The sequence below is a fragment of the Somniosus microcephalus genome, chromosome 20 (genome assembly GCF_052327205.1).
Source record: "Somniosus microcephalus isolate GS21.2 chromosome 20, FLI_Smic_1.0, whole genome shotgun sequence".
In the NCBI taxonomy this organism is placed as follows: Eukaryota; Metazoa; Chordata; class Chondrichthyes; order Squaliformes; family Somniosidae; genus Somniosus; species Somniosus microcephalus.
In genome coordinates this window covers 31,887,241-31,900,865 of record NC_141006.1, presented here as the reverse complement: position 1 = coordinate 31,900,865, position 13,625 = coordinate 31,887,241, and the positions used below count along the sequence as shown (strand labels likewise).

The 13,625-nt window shown below is 44.7% G+C and overlaps 1 protein-coding gene across 1 annotated transcript; it reads left to right on the top strand.

Moving 5' to 3' along the window:
- Nucleotides 1-3,135: 3,135 nt before the first annotated feature.
- LOC147103104 (uncharacterized) lies at nt 3,136-12,959 on the top strand. The gene is made up of 4 exons (XM_085963130.1): nt 3,136-3,604; nt 5,029-5,163; nt 7,569-7,700; nt 12,746-12,959. Exons 1-4 carry the CDS (start codon nt 3,566-3,568, stop codon nt 12,839-12,841), a joined length of 402 nt encoding a protein of 133 aa, XP_085819256.1. The 5' UTR covers nt 3,136-3,565; the 3' UTR covers nt 12,842-12,959.
- Nucleotides 12,960-13,625: the final 666 nt, after the last annotated feature.

Below are 13,625 nucleotides of genomic sequence, written 5' to 3'. Positions count from 1 at the left end.
GTGTACAGGGCACAATTTCAAAATTTGCAGATGGCACAAAACTTGGAAGTATAGTGAACAGTGAGGAGGATAGTGATAGACTTCAGGAAGACATAGACAGGCTGGTGAAATGGGCGGACACGTGGCAGATGAAATTTAACGCAGTAAAGTGTGAAGTGATACATTTTGTGAGAAAGAATGAGGAGAGGACATGTTAACTAAATGGTACAATCCTGAAGGGGGTACACGAACAGAGGGACCTGGGGGTATGTGTGCACAAATCGTTGAAGGTGACAGGGCATTGAGAAAGCAGTTAAAAAGGCTTACGGGATCCTGGGCTTCATAAATAGAGGTATAGAGTACAAAAGTGTGTAAATTATGATGAACCTTTATAAAACACTGGTTCGGCCCCAACTGGAGCACTGTGTCCAATTCTGGGCAGCACACTTTAGGAAGGATGTGAAGGCCTTAGAGAAGGAGCAGAAAAGATTTGCACGAATGATTCCAGGAATGAGGGACTTCAGTTACGTTGATAGACTGGAGAAGCTGGGGTTGTTCTCCTTGAGGCAGAGAAAATTGAGAGGAGATTTGATAGAGCTGTTCAAAATCATGAGGGTGCTGCCGGAGAAGCCTTGGCGAGTTGCTGAAGACAATTTTGCTGACATCAGTACCTGAGAAGACCCAATTAAAAAAAAAACAGGCCTTTCCGACAGCCAGCCTTTGCGACTCAGGCAAGTTTGTGCTCTCAGAGACTGTACGAGACTCGCCCATCGGGCGCCAACTGCAATAACACAGCAATCCATCAATATAAAAATGGCCGAAACAAAAAACGAAAATACTGCAGATGCTGGAAATCCAAAATATAAACAGAAAATGCGAGAAACACTCAGTAATCTAACCAGCATGGAATGGAGAGTTAGTTTGAGTGCAACCTTGGAACGTGTTCCAGCAGCCAGAGAGCAAAATGGCAGCTGGTCAATCTGTAGTTGTTCACCCATTTCCCCATATCCCATTCACTTTGCAGTTTTGGCAAAGTACTCTGCATCTTTTAAAAACATCTATTGTTTTTATACAGTAGTTTGTAATCCAACATGGAAAGTTAAATGAATAACAGATTTATTATGGTTGTAAATAAATTTACATTCAGGTAACATTAAGCCACTCACTGCCACTCCTAACGACCTCCTATTTTCCTGACAAATTCCTCCAGCCTGTTTACGACCAGTGAACTGAAACATTGACATTTACTGAGATCTTTGCAACAATGTGCCTGCGATTCAATCCCTGGAACACGCCTGGGTGATCAGAGACCAGAACGCTCCGCAGCTTGGGGCACCACAAGGTATTGGCGGTTTCATCGAGTTAAAACTTACAAATTCCCTGGTACCCATTTTTAATTTGAAGAGGCCATCGGTTTTTTTTATATAAAATCGGAGGCTGACTTTCTTCAACCTGGAACAAAGCACGACACTCTGTTGGACACGACTAAAGTTTGAATGTGCAATCTACCCAAACTTTACGGTTGTCATTTGATTTTTAGTTTAGGCAGTCTGTCTGTCATTTTATTGGTGGTGTTTGAAGTTGTTCCAATTGTAATAATTTCTAGTCAAAAATAAATCACCAAAGGTGACTGGTGTTTCTCCCCAGAAAGAGACAAGGGAGGAGATTTGTGATGCGCTGATGATCATTAATGAGGGAGTCACTGGACACTTGGGAGGTACCAGAATATTCCAAAAAGTGGGACAAAACAGACAGAAGCAACCAAAGACCTATTGGTCTCACTTCCATTCCGTGTAAAATAATAGATCCAATTATTGTAAGTTATCTGGTCCACTTGGGCCAAAACCGCCATTCATAGGTCCTGGGTACGTTGGATCTAAGTGGAGGGTCACTCCGACTGATTGCCGCTCTTCCGCAGCCTTGTGCCCATCTGGGCGGCCCTGGAGAGGGATCGCCCGGTGTCCACTGGCACACTGAAGTCTTACATTAATTGTACAATCAATTAAAAAAAAGTTTGCAATTTGCAATTTCATTTTTAGATTGTACAGATCTTAGTTTGGACGGACCATTGGTGCCAGCCGGGTATTTCTGGTGCCCTCCTCGAGTTCATGTGGCAATGGGTTACCCCAGTGCCACTCCATTGGTCAGTTCAAAATAGTCCTGATCCACTCGCAAGGCCGTCCTAGCAACCCACCTCGAAAACCGCACAAGTCAGATAGCAGATCAACCAGCTAATTTCTCAGTTGTGGCATTAGGTATGTGATACAGGGGAGATCAGAAGAGGAAGTTTAAAAGCATTTTATAATGGGTCAAAAATAAAGTACAATCATAAATGTGATGAAAATTACATAAATCCAAAACTTTTGCTGGAAGTTCATCTGATTTATGAGTTGGAACAGCCAATAAATCTCCAGTCATACTGGCACCAGAATCAAAATCAATCACATAATCATCTGCGACTGCACTGTATTCTATATTTGATCTCCAAAGCATAAACTAATTTTTGTACTCATAGGAACAGGAGGAGGCCATTTAGCCCTTCGAGCCTGTTCCACCATTCAGTTAGATCGTGGCTAATCTGTACCTCAACTCCATTTACTCACCTTTGCTCCATATCCCTTGATACCCTTAACTAACCATCTCGAAAGCTCCAATTGTCTTAGTATGCTTTTGGAGGAGAGAGTTCCCAATTTCTACTACCCTTTGTGTGAAAAAGTACTTCCTGATTTCACTCCTGAATGGCCTGGCTCTAATGTTAAGATGATGTCTCCTTGTTCTTGATTCCCCCACCAGAGAGAATAGTTTATCCATATCTACCCTATCAAATCTTTTTATCATTTTAAACACCTCGATCAGATCATCCCTCAATCTTCAATACTCAATTTTACTTTGCTTAGGTAGAAGATAAAACTGGAAGAGCCCTTGTACTGCTCGGGTAATTTACATTCACTAAGTAGACTGTGACTTCTGCCTCAAATCTGCCAGTTGTTGATTGGATACTGATTGAGGGCAATGAGTTCGAGCTTGCAAGTAATCACTTTTAATTAGGTAAACTGGTTAAAATCCAATGAGTCTGTGATGAGTGAAATGTGCTTTGGTTGATTTGGGACAAAATTAAATCAATCAAATGGAGGCTAAAGTATGTTTTTGTAGTATTCAACAGATGAAAGGTTTTATGTGGGTTGGAGTTTATAATAAGAAAAGTAACACTGCTGTTAATCTAGAAGTTGTTGTTTTGTTTGACATCTAAGCTTTGCTTTTCCACAAATCTCATTGTTTAAAGGCTCAATTCCTTCTGAAATGTTTAAATCACTTGGAAAAATATTCTTTCAGTGGCAAGTACTAACATTAAGTACATTTTGGGCAGAATTTTAGGTGGGTATTTTTTTGGGGGCGGAAGCCTTTCCTGGTGGAAAGTGGAACAAGATTGGCCGACACCTACTCCCAAACAAAGGTTTGTCTCGGGGCCGAGATTTCAGCCCAACCGGAGTCACACAGGTGAATGGGACTCTAATCACAGAGCTATTTACACAGCAATCCACAAGAGCTGTTTCAACCTCCTTGTACCTCTGTCTCTCCGCACACAATGGAAGGTTTTTTATGTCATCCATTTACACTTCAAATGGTAAGTTTTCCTGAATTTCTATTGTTCACAGTTCTGTGAAATTATTTCAATTACAAAAAAACCCAAAAAGCAGGATTTCACTAATCTGCCAAGAGAAAGGTGCTTTTGTCCACACTTGGGGAAGTTCTCACACCCAATAGTTAGAGGAGTTTGATGAGGAAAATTTGATCATTTTTACCAGGTGACTCTGCTTCAGAGCCTCCGAGCATATTTATTTGTATTCATTTATGGGATGTGGGCATCACTGGCAAGGCCAGCATTTATTGCCCATCCCTAATTGCCCTTGAGAAGGTGGTGGTGAGCCGCCGCAGTCCGTGTGGTGCAGGTCCTCCCACAGTGGGAGGGAGTTCCAGGATTTTGACCCAGCGACGATATACTTCTAAGTCAGGATGGTGTGTGACGTGGAGGGGAACTTGGAGGTGGTGGTTGATACGTGCACAGCATTGTGAAACTGGCGGGTGGGGATTATCCAGGGAGGGCTGGCGCAAAACCTTTCGGAACTGCTGCTCCCACTCTTCAATGACCTTATTTGTGAATAACCAGCCTTGTTGCATTTCAAAATGGAGTTTGATGGTGGATTTAGCCTCTTGAATACTAATTGGCCCTAAAGTGACAATGGTGAGGAAAGTTGCTGATTACTTCATAGAAAGTTGCAGCACGGAAGGAGGCCATTTTGGCCCATCGTGTCCGCGCCAGCCAACAAAGAGCTATCCAGCCTAATCCCAGCTCTTGGTCCGTAGCCCTGCAGGTTACAGCATCCCAAATACACATCCAAGTACTTTTTTAATGTGGTTCGGGTTCCTGCCTCTACCACCCTTTTAGGCAGTGAGTTCCAGACCCCCACTACCCTCTGGGTGAAGAAATTTCCCTTCAAATCCCCTCTAAACCTTCTACCAGTTACTTTAAATCAGTGCCCCCTGGTTTTTGACCCCTCTGCTAAGGGAAATAGGTCCTTTCTATCCACTTTATCTGTGCCCCCCCCATAATTTTATACACCTCCATAGGGTCTCCCCTCAGCCTCCTCTCTTCCAAGGAAAACAGACCCAGCCTATCCAGTCTTTCCTCATAGCTGAGATTCTCTACTCAGGGCAACATCCTTGTAAATCTCCTCTGTACCCTCTCCAGTGCAATCACATCTTTCCTGTAATGTGGTGACCAGAACTGTGCGCAGTACTCTAGCTGAGGCCTAACTTCCTTTGTTTCAGTGAATATATTCATTAGGGAGGGAAAAAAGTTAGATTTTGTTGACCCTGTGGTGTATATTGATGTTAGGAGCTGTATGAAGGTGGTCACTTCTTTAGATGAATATATGTCACTCTTGGTCCAAAATTAGAAGCTGTGTGTCCTTCCAAGGTTTGTAGATATTGTAGTGTGCATCACTGTTGCTTCAAAGTTAATCTGTCTGGTTGGTGTCTGTCTTGCAGTTGGAGAATTCTGTTTCAGCATTGGCAATGGCTGATGCAACGATGGAACATCAGCCTCATCCTCAGGCCACACCAGTCACTCAGGATGTGAGTGTTGATTCCATACTGCAGCCAGCTATTGGTGCTGCTCAAGAGGTATGTGTTGTGAACAGCCTTAAAGGACGTCTTTGGTACAGTTTAGCGGGAGAGGCGAGGAATAGATCAAGTGTGGAAACCATGAAACTGTCGATCAATACAATTACTGTCAATTCCCTGTCAAAACTGGTGTACTCTCATTAACACTTCATATAGCAAGAAAAAGTGTCACCATTTTAAGTGTGAAGGAACTGGTAATGTTTTTATTAATTTTAATTCTGGTCCAACAGATAACTGACAGCTCAAGGATTTTTAAATAGTTCATGCCGCATATTTGCTTGCATTGAGTGTCGGAAGGCATTTCAACCAAGGGGAGTATCAAAGCTGAGCCTGAATCCTGTTCTAATCCAACATCCTTGCCTGTACTTTCTAACGGAGGTTGTGGAAGGTGATCTCGATCTGATTAAACCCCATCACCCAGAGATTTGGGAGGCAAGTATAGAACCCCATTATTGCCTCCAAGCCCAGGGGCATGTGGGAATGCCTGTAGCTCCCCATTACTGCCCCCAGTGCAATAACATTGGACGGTGGGGGCGCTGGTGATTGTACTCCCTGAGCTGAAATCAGCCCAGATTGAATTGGATTCTCTTGTGATTGGCATTGCTTAGAATCACACCTCTTAACTCTTTCATCATCAAGTAACAGGCATACAATTGTGTGTGAATAGTGGTTTGTAATGTATTGAATGCTGCAGTAACCCAACTGAAATAATACCAAAGACAAACCATTGGCTTTTACATTGCTGCAGCCTCTGGATATTTCCGAGGATCGCTGTGAATTGGAGCAGCACTTTGTGTGTGATGTACTGGATCTTCTAACTGGAACACCTTGGTGTTTTGAGGATCATAGATGATTTGAGCTGCTGCCTTGTTCCTGTCCATATAGAGGACAGGAAGAAGGCAAGAGCGGTGTTGCTCGTACTGTATATAAAATAATGGATACCTAGGTGTGATTCTGGAGCTGTAATCTCTCTCTAGGCTCCGATTTAAACAGTTTATAAAAATCACCACCTTCACTGTAGTCAGTCCTGGGTACAGTATCTGCTGCTTGAGATGTATAATATAGAGCAAATTTGTCAAGTGGAGGAAGAGGATGTTGACACCTCCATCAGTCACAGATTCACAAATCATTTAAAGTAGCGACGCAGGTTAATAAGGCCATAAAAGGTGCAAAACAAAGCCCTGGGACTCCTATGTTCAAAAAGGAATAGAATTGAAAAATAGAGAAGTTACGTTAAACTTGTATAGAACCTTGGTTAGACCATCCTAGGAATACTGAGCGGAGTTCTAGTCTCCCTATGACAAAAAGGATGTAGAGGCACTGGAGACAGTGCAAGAGAGATTTGCTAGAATGATAACAGAACTACCTTTCAGGAAAGACTGAACAGGCGGGGCTCGCTCTTCTAGAAAAGAGAAGGCTGAGAGGTGACGTGATCGAGGTCTGTAAAATTATGAAGGGGTTCCATAGGGTAGATGTAGAGAAAACATTTCCACTTGTGGGGGAGACCAGAACTAGGGGGTATAAATATAAGCTAGTCACTAATAAATCCAATAGTGAATTCAGGAGAAACTTCTTTACCCACAGAGTGCGGTTAGAATGTGGAACTCACTACCACAGGGAGTGGCTGAGGCAACTAGCATAGATCCATTTAAGGGGAAGCTGGATAAGTACGTGAGGGAGAAAGGAATAGAGGGTTTTGTTGATGGGGTGCGATGAAGGTAAGGTCAGAGGAGGCTCGTGTGGAGCATAGGCACCGGCACAGACCTGATGAGTTGAATGGCCTGTTTCTGTGCTGTAAAATTCTATGTCATTCTATGTCATCATTTGAACCCAGGACGCATAATATCAAAAAACCGCCAAAGTAAGAAAACTTCTCTTTTCAACTGTTGCTCCTCTCATTACCATTCCACAAAAAGACTTTCATCCAATCTATGTTCATTGGTTAGTTATATTTAAACACACTGTTTTTGTCAGACATTTTGCTGTCCATTAGGAGCATAGGAATAGGAGGAGGTCATTCAGCCCCTCGAGCCTGTTCTGTCATTTGATTAGATCATGGCTGTATCTCTACTCCAATTACCCACCTTGGTTGCATATCCCTCAATACCCTTGCCCAACAAAAATTTATTGATTCCGGTTTTGACATTTTCAATTGACCCCCTCGATTCAACAGCTTTTTTGCAGGACGGTGTTCCAGATTTCCACCACCCTTTTTGTGAAGAGATGTCTCCTGATATCACTGTTAAACATCCTTCTAGTTGGAACAAATTCTTCTATTTAAAAAAAAAAAAAAAAAAAAAAAAAAAAAAAATCTTAGCTGGTATTAGAAAAGGCATCGCTAAAACTACTGGCAGTCTTAGCCAATGGCATCTCTCTCAAACAGTCGATCTATTTTTCTGCTGTAGGTTGAGCCTGATCATCCTATATATCCCCCACTTCTGGAATATATTGAAGATCGACAGCAGGTTTTGTTGAGCAACATTGGCTTTTGCAATGGCATGCTAGAGTTACTGGAACAGCTCCTGAGTGTCAATAGGGTAAGTGACCAATTGGGTGAGTGCTGCCTTGCATATCTGCATGTGTATCATTTCCATTGCCTCTTGATCTGGTTCTTTGAGCCAAAGTTTGTGGTGTAGGGTCTTCCAGCCCATTCTGCTTGTTTTTCTCTACTGCCTGCCACAGAAAGAATGGAAAGGAAAGGACATAGCGCCTTTCACAACCTCAGGATTTCCCAAAGTCAATGAAGTGCTTTTGAAGTTGCAATATAGGGAAGTGTGATTTGAGATTAGGATCTCGGAGAAGGGGGATCACATCTGCATTTCTGTTTCCCAGCAGATTGGTGCACAATATACTGTACCACGAGGAAAAAGCATCTTTTTTTGTGAAACCCTTGTTGGCAAAGGTTCTCAAATGTTTGATCTTCTAAACTAAGGCCGGAATTTTCTGGGGTCCATGCGGGCGTGATCGGAGATGGGTCGCATGGGAAATTTGAAAAAAAGTCAGAGTGGGTCGGGAACCTGCTGTCATCCAGCCCCCACATACCTTTCCCTTGGGCGCGTTTGCCAGTGCAGCAGCGACCTGACCGGCAGAGGTGGGTGACTTAATTGAAATCATTATAAGCTTGCTGTCAGACACTTGAGAGCCTTTTTCCCCCATACATTTCAAATTTCCCTGCATGGCCACGGGATTCACGCAGCTCAGGAATCACGTCTGTCCAGCTGAGGTGGGAGTTGAGAGGCCATTGCTCCAGCTGATTACTTGACAACATCAAATATACTATAAAAGCTCCAGTCTCTCAGCTGATCACTTTCCTCAGGCAGATGCTGTTGCTGACTGCATTGCCAGCACAGATTTAATTTTCTGCAGGCTACAATTGTTTCCAGCAAAGTCTCTATCCAGTGTCACCTCATTGGAAGGACCTCTCACCATTGACGGATTGCTTCTGTCAACTCTACTTGACCTGCCATCTACTCCATCAGCATCGATGCCGTTTATACTGTCTCAGCTTGGTCCTCAGAATCTGACCACGATCAACCCCAACTCCAGCAGCAACAGGCACACCAGCAGCACCACCAACCTTCTCTGCAACCACCTGATGCTGTACAGGATAGAGGGCATCAGCACCCAAGCACATTGCTGCCCTGGAGGCCAGGAATGGTCTCATCATAGCCAGATTTACTTAACTTTATGCTATACACCAATATGGCTGCCACATGCTGCGCCAGGTTGGCACCACCCCAACAACACCATATAGGATCCCTACAATGACCAAGCCATTACTTTCACACTGACCACCATTGCTGGAGTTAATGTTATGTCTCACCAGTCACTGCAACTCACTAAGCCACTTCCGAAGTTGCACACAAATGTGTCCAAGACAGGAAAGTGGTGAAAATAGAGATTTTAATGGCTGACAATACATTAACGGAAACTTGACATTAACATTGACTAAAACACCCAAGTGGCTATGCTTGTGAATCTACTTGTGTGTCATCTTTCTCTTCCATGTGCTTCTACGAGGTGCTACCCCTGTGACTTCAGCAGAGGTAGAGGTGACCTGCTCACTTCCCTGCTACGACTGCTTAGACACACTTGGCGGACGCCCTCTGGGTTTTGGAGCCTGTGATGGCCCCGCCAAAGACTGCTCCTCCGGCGACTGTGCTGGGGCAGACTCGGCCAGCGAGATCCGAAGAGCCATCTGGGGCTCTGACTGAGGGGGTGGCAATGGGGAGAAGTGTAAGCACTTTGAGAGGAGCCCACACTTTCATCTCCCCTCACTGTCGTCCCTCTCATGGGCCACCCACACTTCCCTGCTAGCAAGGAGCTGGAGAGCACCTTGTGGCACATCAGTGGGGCCACGAGGACCTACGTCTGTGCTGACATCCCTCCTAGACAGGGGGTCTATGAGCCTCTGCCATCTATGCTCCATAGAGATCCAACTGTTCTCTGTAGTTCTGTTAGTGGCGCATTAGCTGCTCCATGTAGGTGGCCATCCTATCCATGGAAGCGCCTACAGTCACCATCGCCTGCGACACGGTGGTGCTCATGTTGGAGATGGACTCCTCCATTCTCTGAACCTTTGCAGACATCGCGATCACAAAGCCTCCTGCACTTCTTGCTGCACCTCCAGGATCGCTCTCTTTCTGGATGGCCCCCAAGGCTCAGCGTCTGCATGCAGCTGAGCAGAGCTGGGCGCATTCTTCGCCCTCTGGCGAAGAGTCTCCACAGCTGTCCCTGTCTCGACCATCTGCTCTTGGTCACTTGTGACGGACCTGGCGACAACACTACTCTCTCGCGTTGGACCTACCGAAGTGTGTGTCTCTGTGCTGGGTGCGCTCATGTCTGGTGACGGTGCACCCTCAGAGGCTGGAGGCTCTTCTGAGGAGTTGCCTTGCTCTTCCTCCTGGATAGTTGGAGCGGGGGGGGGGGTGCTTTTGCTAGACCTGTGGGAGATTAAAGAGATGAGTTAGATATGCCATATGAAGAATGGGTGCACATACTATTATGCACATGACCATTAAGTGGCTTAATGACATCAGCCCCCATATGAGTGAGTGATGCATGTTGTGTAGCTGTAGGATATGTAACTCTGTCACCAGGTTGCTGAGATGTCCCCCTCTCTCCATCTCCCACCTCTAGCTGCTCGGCCACTCCTGAGACTTCCAACACAGCCTCCTACTGTTGTGAGGGTCACAAATGATGGAGGCCCACTGCCTATTCTCTCCTGCTCCCTCTTATTGTGGGCTCTCTTCTTCTGCAAGGAGGGAAAGAAGAGAAGGTTGAGTGAGAGTGATGGAATGAGTGTACGGATTGGATGGGTTACATCTTTAGAGGGAGACTATGATAGACTGGGGTGGGAATGCCAAGGGGGCTTCTTACATGTTGTTATTTGGTATGATTGCATTAGTATGAAGGTGAGCGTGAGGGGTGGTTAGTCAGATGGGGATGTGATAATGTCGATCGAGAGAGAAGGATGGATGGACGTGCAAGGTAAGTTGGTGTGAGTAAGGATGTGCAGGAGTAGGGTTGGGAAGGCAGAGTGCTGGGGATGTGATGAGAGGCACAGCAGGATGAAGTTGTGTGGCTTTGTACTTGCCTTCCCAAATCTAATGAGATAATTGAAATGTTTGCGGCACTGCACCCAGGTCCTCCTGAATACATCCCTGCTGTCGGCCTCCTCTGTTATTTGGTGCCAGGATCCTTTTGTCTCCTGGGGAGTTTTCTTCCACCCATTGGAAGGGAAGAGGACCTCCCGGCGTGCTCTAACTCTCTCCACAAGCATATGGAGGGAGTCATCGGAGAATCTGGGTGCAGCCATCTGCCTCGGTGCAGCCATCTCTCCAACTGTTTGGAGCAATGACAACCTCCAGTGTGCTGCCTGCACACTCCTAGGTGAACCTTCAAATGCAATGTGGCCATGGCTCCTTTTAAATATCCCGGCTGAAAATGCATCATGGATGATGTCATCAGACCCGCACCATTTAATTGGGCCATGTAACGTGGAGGGCGGGCTTAATAGGCCCCATTATCGCAAAGTTACTTCCAGCCCGCTGCAGAAATCGACAACGGGGTCGCGACCCGGCTGCCCACACCTGACCCGCCCAGGTACAGAAAATTCCAGCCTAAATGTGAAGATATCTCCCATTCCCTTTGTGGAAGTGAAGGAAAACAACATTAACCAGACTATCTTGGTCCACCATTCTGGTCACCTTCCTCAGAGAAATCAATGGAGTTGATGAGGAAGGACCTAGATTTCCTGTGGCCATGTTGTGTAACCAATCTCCAAGTGCTTGTGTATTGCATCCCATATAGTGCTTTCCAGCAGTTTCCCTATTGTTGTAGTAAGCTGACCGGTCTATTATTTTCAGAGTCTGATTTCTTCCTTTTATTAGATGAGTGTTAAACCGAGGCCCTGTCTGCCCTCTCAGATGGATGTAGAAGATCCTATGAAAGATAGAAAGACTTGCATTTCTATAGCACCTTTCACGACCTCAAGACGTCCCAAAGTGCTTTCCAGCCAATGAAGTACTTCTGAAATACTATTTTGAAGAAGAGCAGGGGAGTTCTCCCTGGTGTCCTGGCCAATATTTATCCTTCAACCAACATCACTTTATTTAAATAAGGTTATCTGATCATTATCACATTGCTGTTTGCAAATTGGCTGCTGCGTTGCCTATATTACAACAGTGATTACACTTTAAAAGTATTTCATTGGCTGTGAAGTGCTTTGGGACATCCTGAGGTCATGAAATGCAAGTCTTTTTCTTTCAAATAACGGGACCACTTGAGCTGCAGTCTGACTCCAACCAAGAGATTGCTGTGTAGCGGTATATAATAAACTCTGAAAACCTCACTTCAAAATATAGTGTGCATTAGCCCTATATGAGTTGCTACATCATACCCACAATGTCCTATAATTGTCCTTCATCTGTCTGACTTGGGGCTGTCAATTCAATTGTTGGGGCAAAGCATTTGAAAGAAGGTTACATATAGTGATACCAAATTCCTGGCCAGAATCGAGATGATTGGGTTATTCCCCTGTCAATCACACCTGAAGACCACAGTGCTATAAGTGACTGGGATTGATTTTACGCACATAATTTGTATTATGTAACTATCCTGCACTCACTGCATTTTGCTGGAGAAATCACACTGCTTTTATTGGGAGACGTTGCTGTAGTTTTGGTCATGAGTTTGGTTTGCTGTGGTTTGTAGAGGCTCTTTAAATAGATTCTGTTTGCTGTAAGCCCAGCCCTGCCTCCAACCCATTGGCTGACAGTCATGTCAATGACTTTCTGTTGAAAGAATACGTATGCATCACTAAGTAGCTCTGCACTCACTAACCTCCGTCTCAATTCGGTTTCTCCCTTTGGTCAGTTAACTTCTGATGGCTGTTGGAATACAGTTTTACAAAGGTTATGTTAGAGGACTGCAACCTCTTTAGGTTTGGGTGTGAAACTATATAAGCGACACTCTTGTGTTGCCCAATGTAACTCTAAAGCTTGCAACAAGCTTATGTCTATTGTCCCATATTTACAGGTACCTTTTTAGGAATTCTGAATTTTTAAATTTATTTCTGCAGCCTTCCTCAACTGAAGCTGGGGAGCAATGTGAAAACAGTGACCAAAATACCAGTCAAGAGAGTGAGGAGCCTGCTGAAGATCCCAGGGTTGACTGATCCACTTCAAACTCCACCTGCCTGTGGTTTAGAAAAACCCAGATAAATAGAACTTGTACATGGAAAATATTGTAGGGTTAAGTTTATGGGTGAACCAATAAAGAGAAGGTTGAGTCTGGCTGAACATATAGCATGTTCCCAATGTTCAATGAACATTGTTGTACATCAAGGAAGCATGTGCTCTGAAAAGCTTTGTTAGTTTTTGATTTAGAATTAATTTTTTTGTGATACATGCACAAAGCTAAATTGTCCTGCAAGTTTAATCTGCGGCAATGGGCCCCTTAACATTTCTAGGCCCGGCCGCACTGCCGGTAAGATGCATCGCCCTGCAGATTTAAATGATGGAGCAGTGACGTCAGTCGGCCTGCAACGCCGATTTAACGTCACTGCAGCGAACTTGGACCTTTGCACCGAGTTCCGCGTTGGATCCTAAGCTCGCCAGGTAAACCCAGCGTGCAAACAGACTGACAGACTGACAGAGGTGTCAGCACCTCCTTGAAGGGACACACGCATCTTTCAGGTAAGTTTGCATTTAAGCTTATGGACTAAGACTTTTTGATTTTATTGAAGCAGTGGCTTGGTGCAATAGATGTTAAAAGTTTTTTTTAAGTGTGTAGGGAGTCCTGCTGGATGCCTACAAGGACTAGGATGGTAAAGAAGGCCTCTGACAAGTCAGAAAAAGCTGCAAATACTCAGCAGGTCAGGCAATATCCGTGGAGAGAGAAACAGAGTTGCTGCCTGACCTGCTGAGTATTTCTGGCATTTTATGCTGTCATTTCAGATT

Bases quoted from the DNA above. Each gene is read 5' to 3' on its own strand.
- LOC147103104 (XM_085963130.1), top strand. From the start codon at position 3,566: ATGGAAGGTTTTTTATGTCATCCATTTACACTTCAAATG. The intron at 3,605-5,028 runs GTAAGTTTTCCT...TCTGTCTTGCAG, and splicing joins ATCCATTTACACTTCAAATG to TTGGAGAATTCTGTTTCAGC. The intron at 5,164-7,568 runs GTATGTGTTGTG...TTTCTGCTGTAG, and splicing joins CTATTGGTGCTGCTCAAGAG to GTTGAGCCTGATCATCCTAT.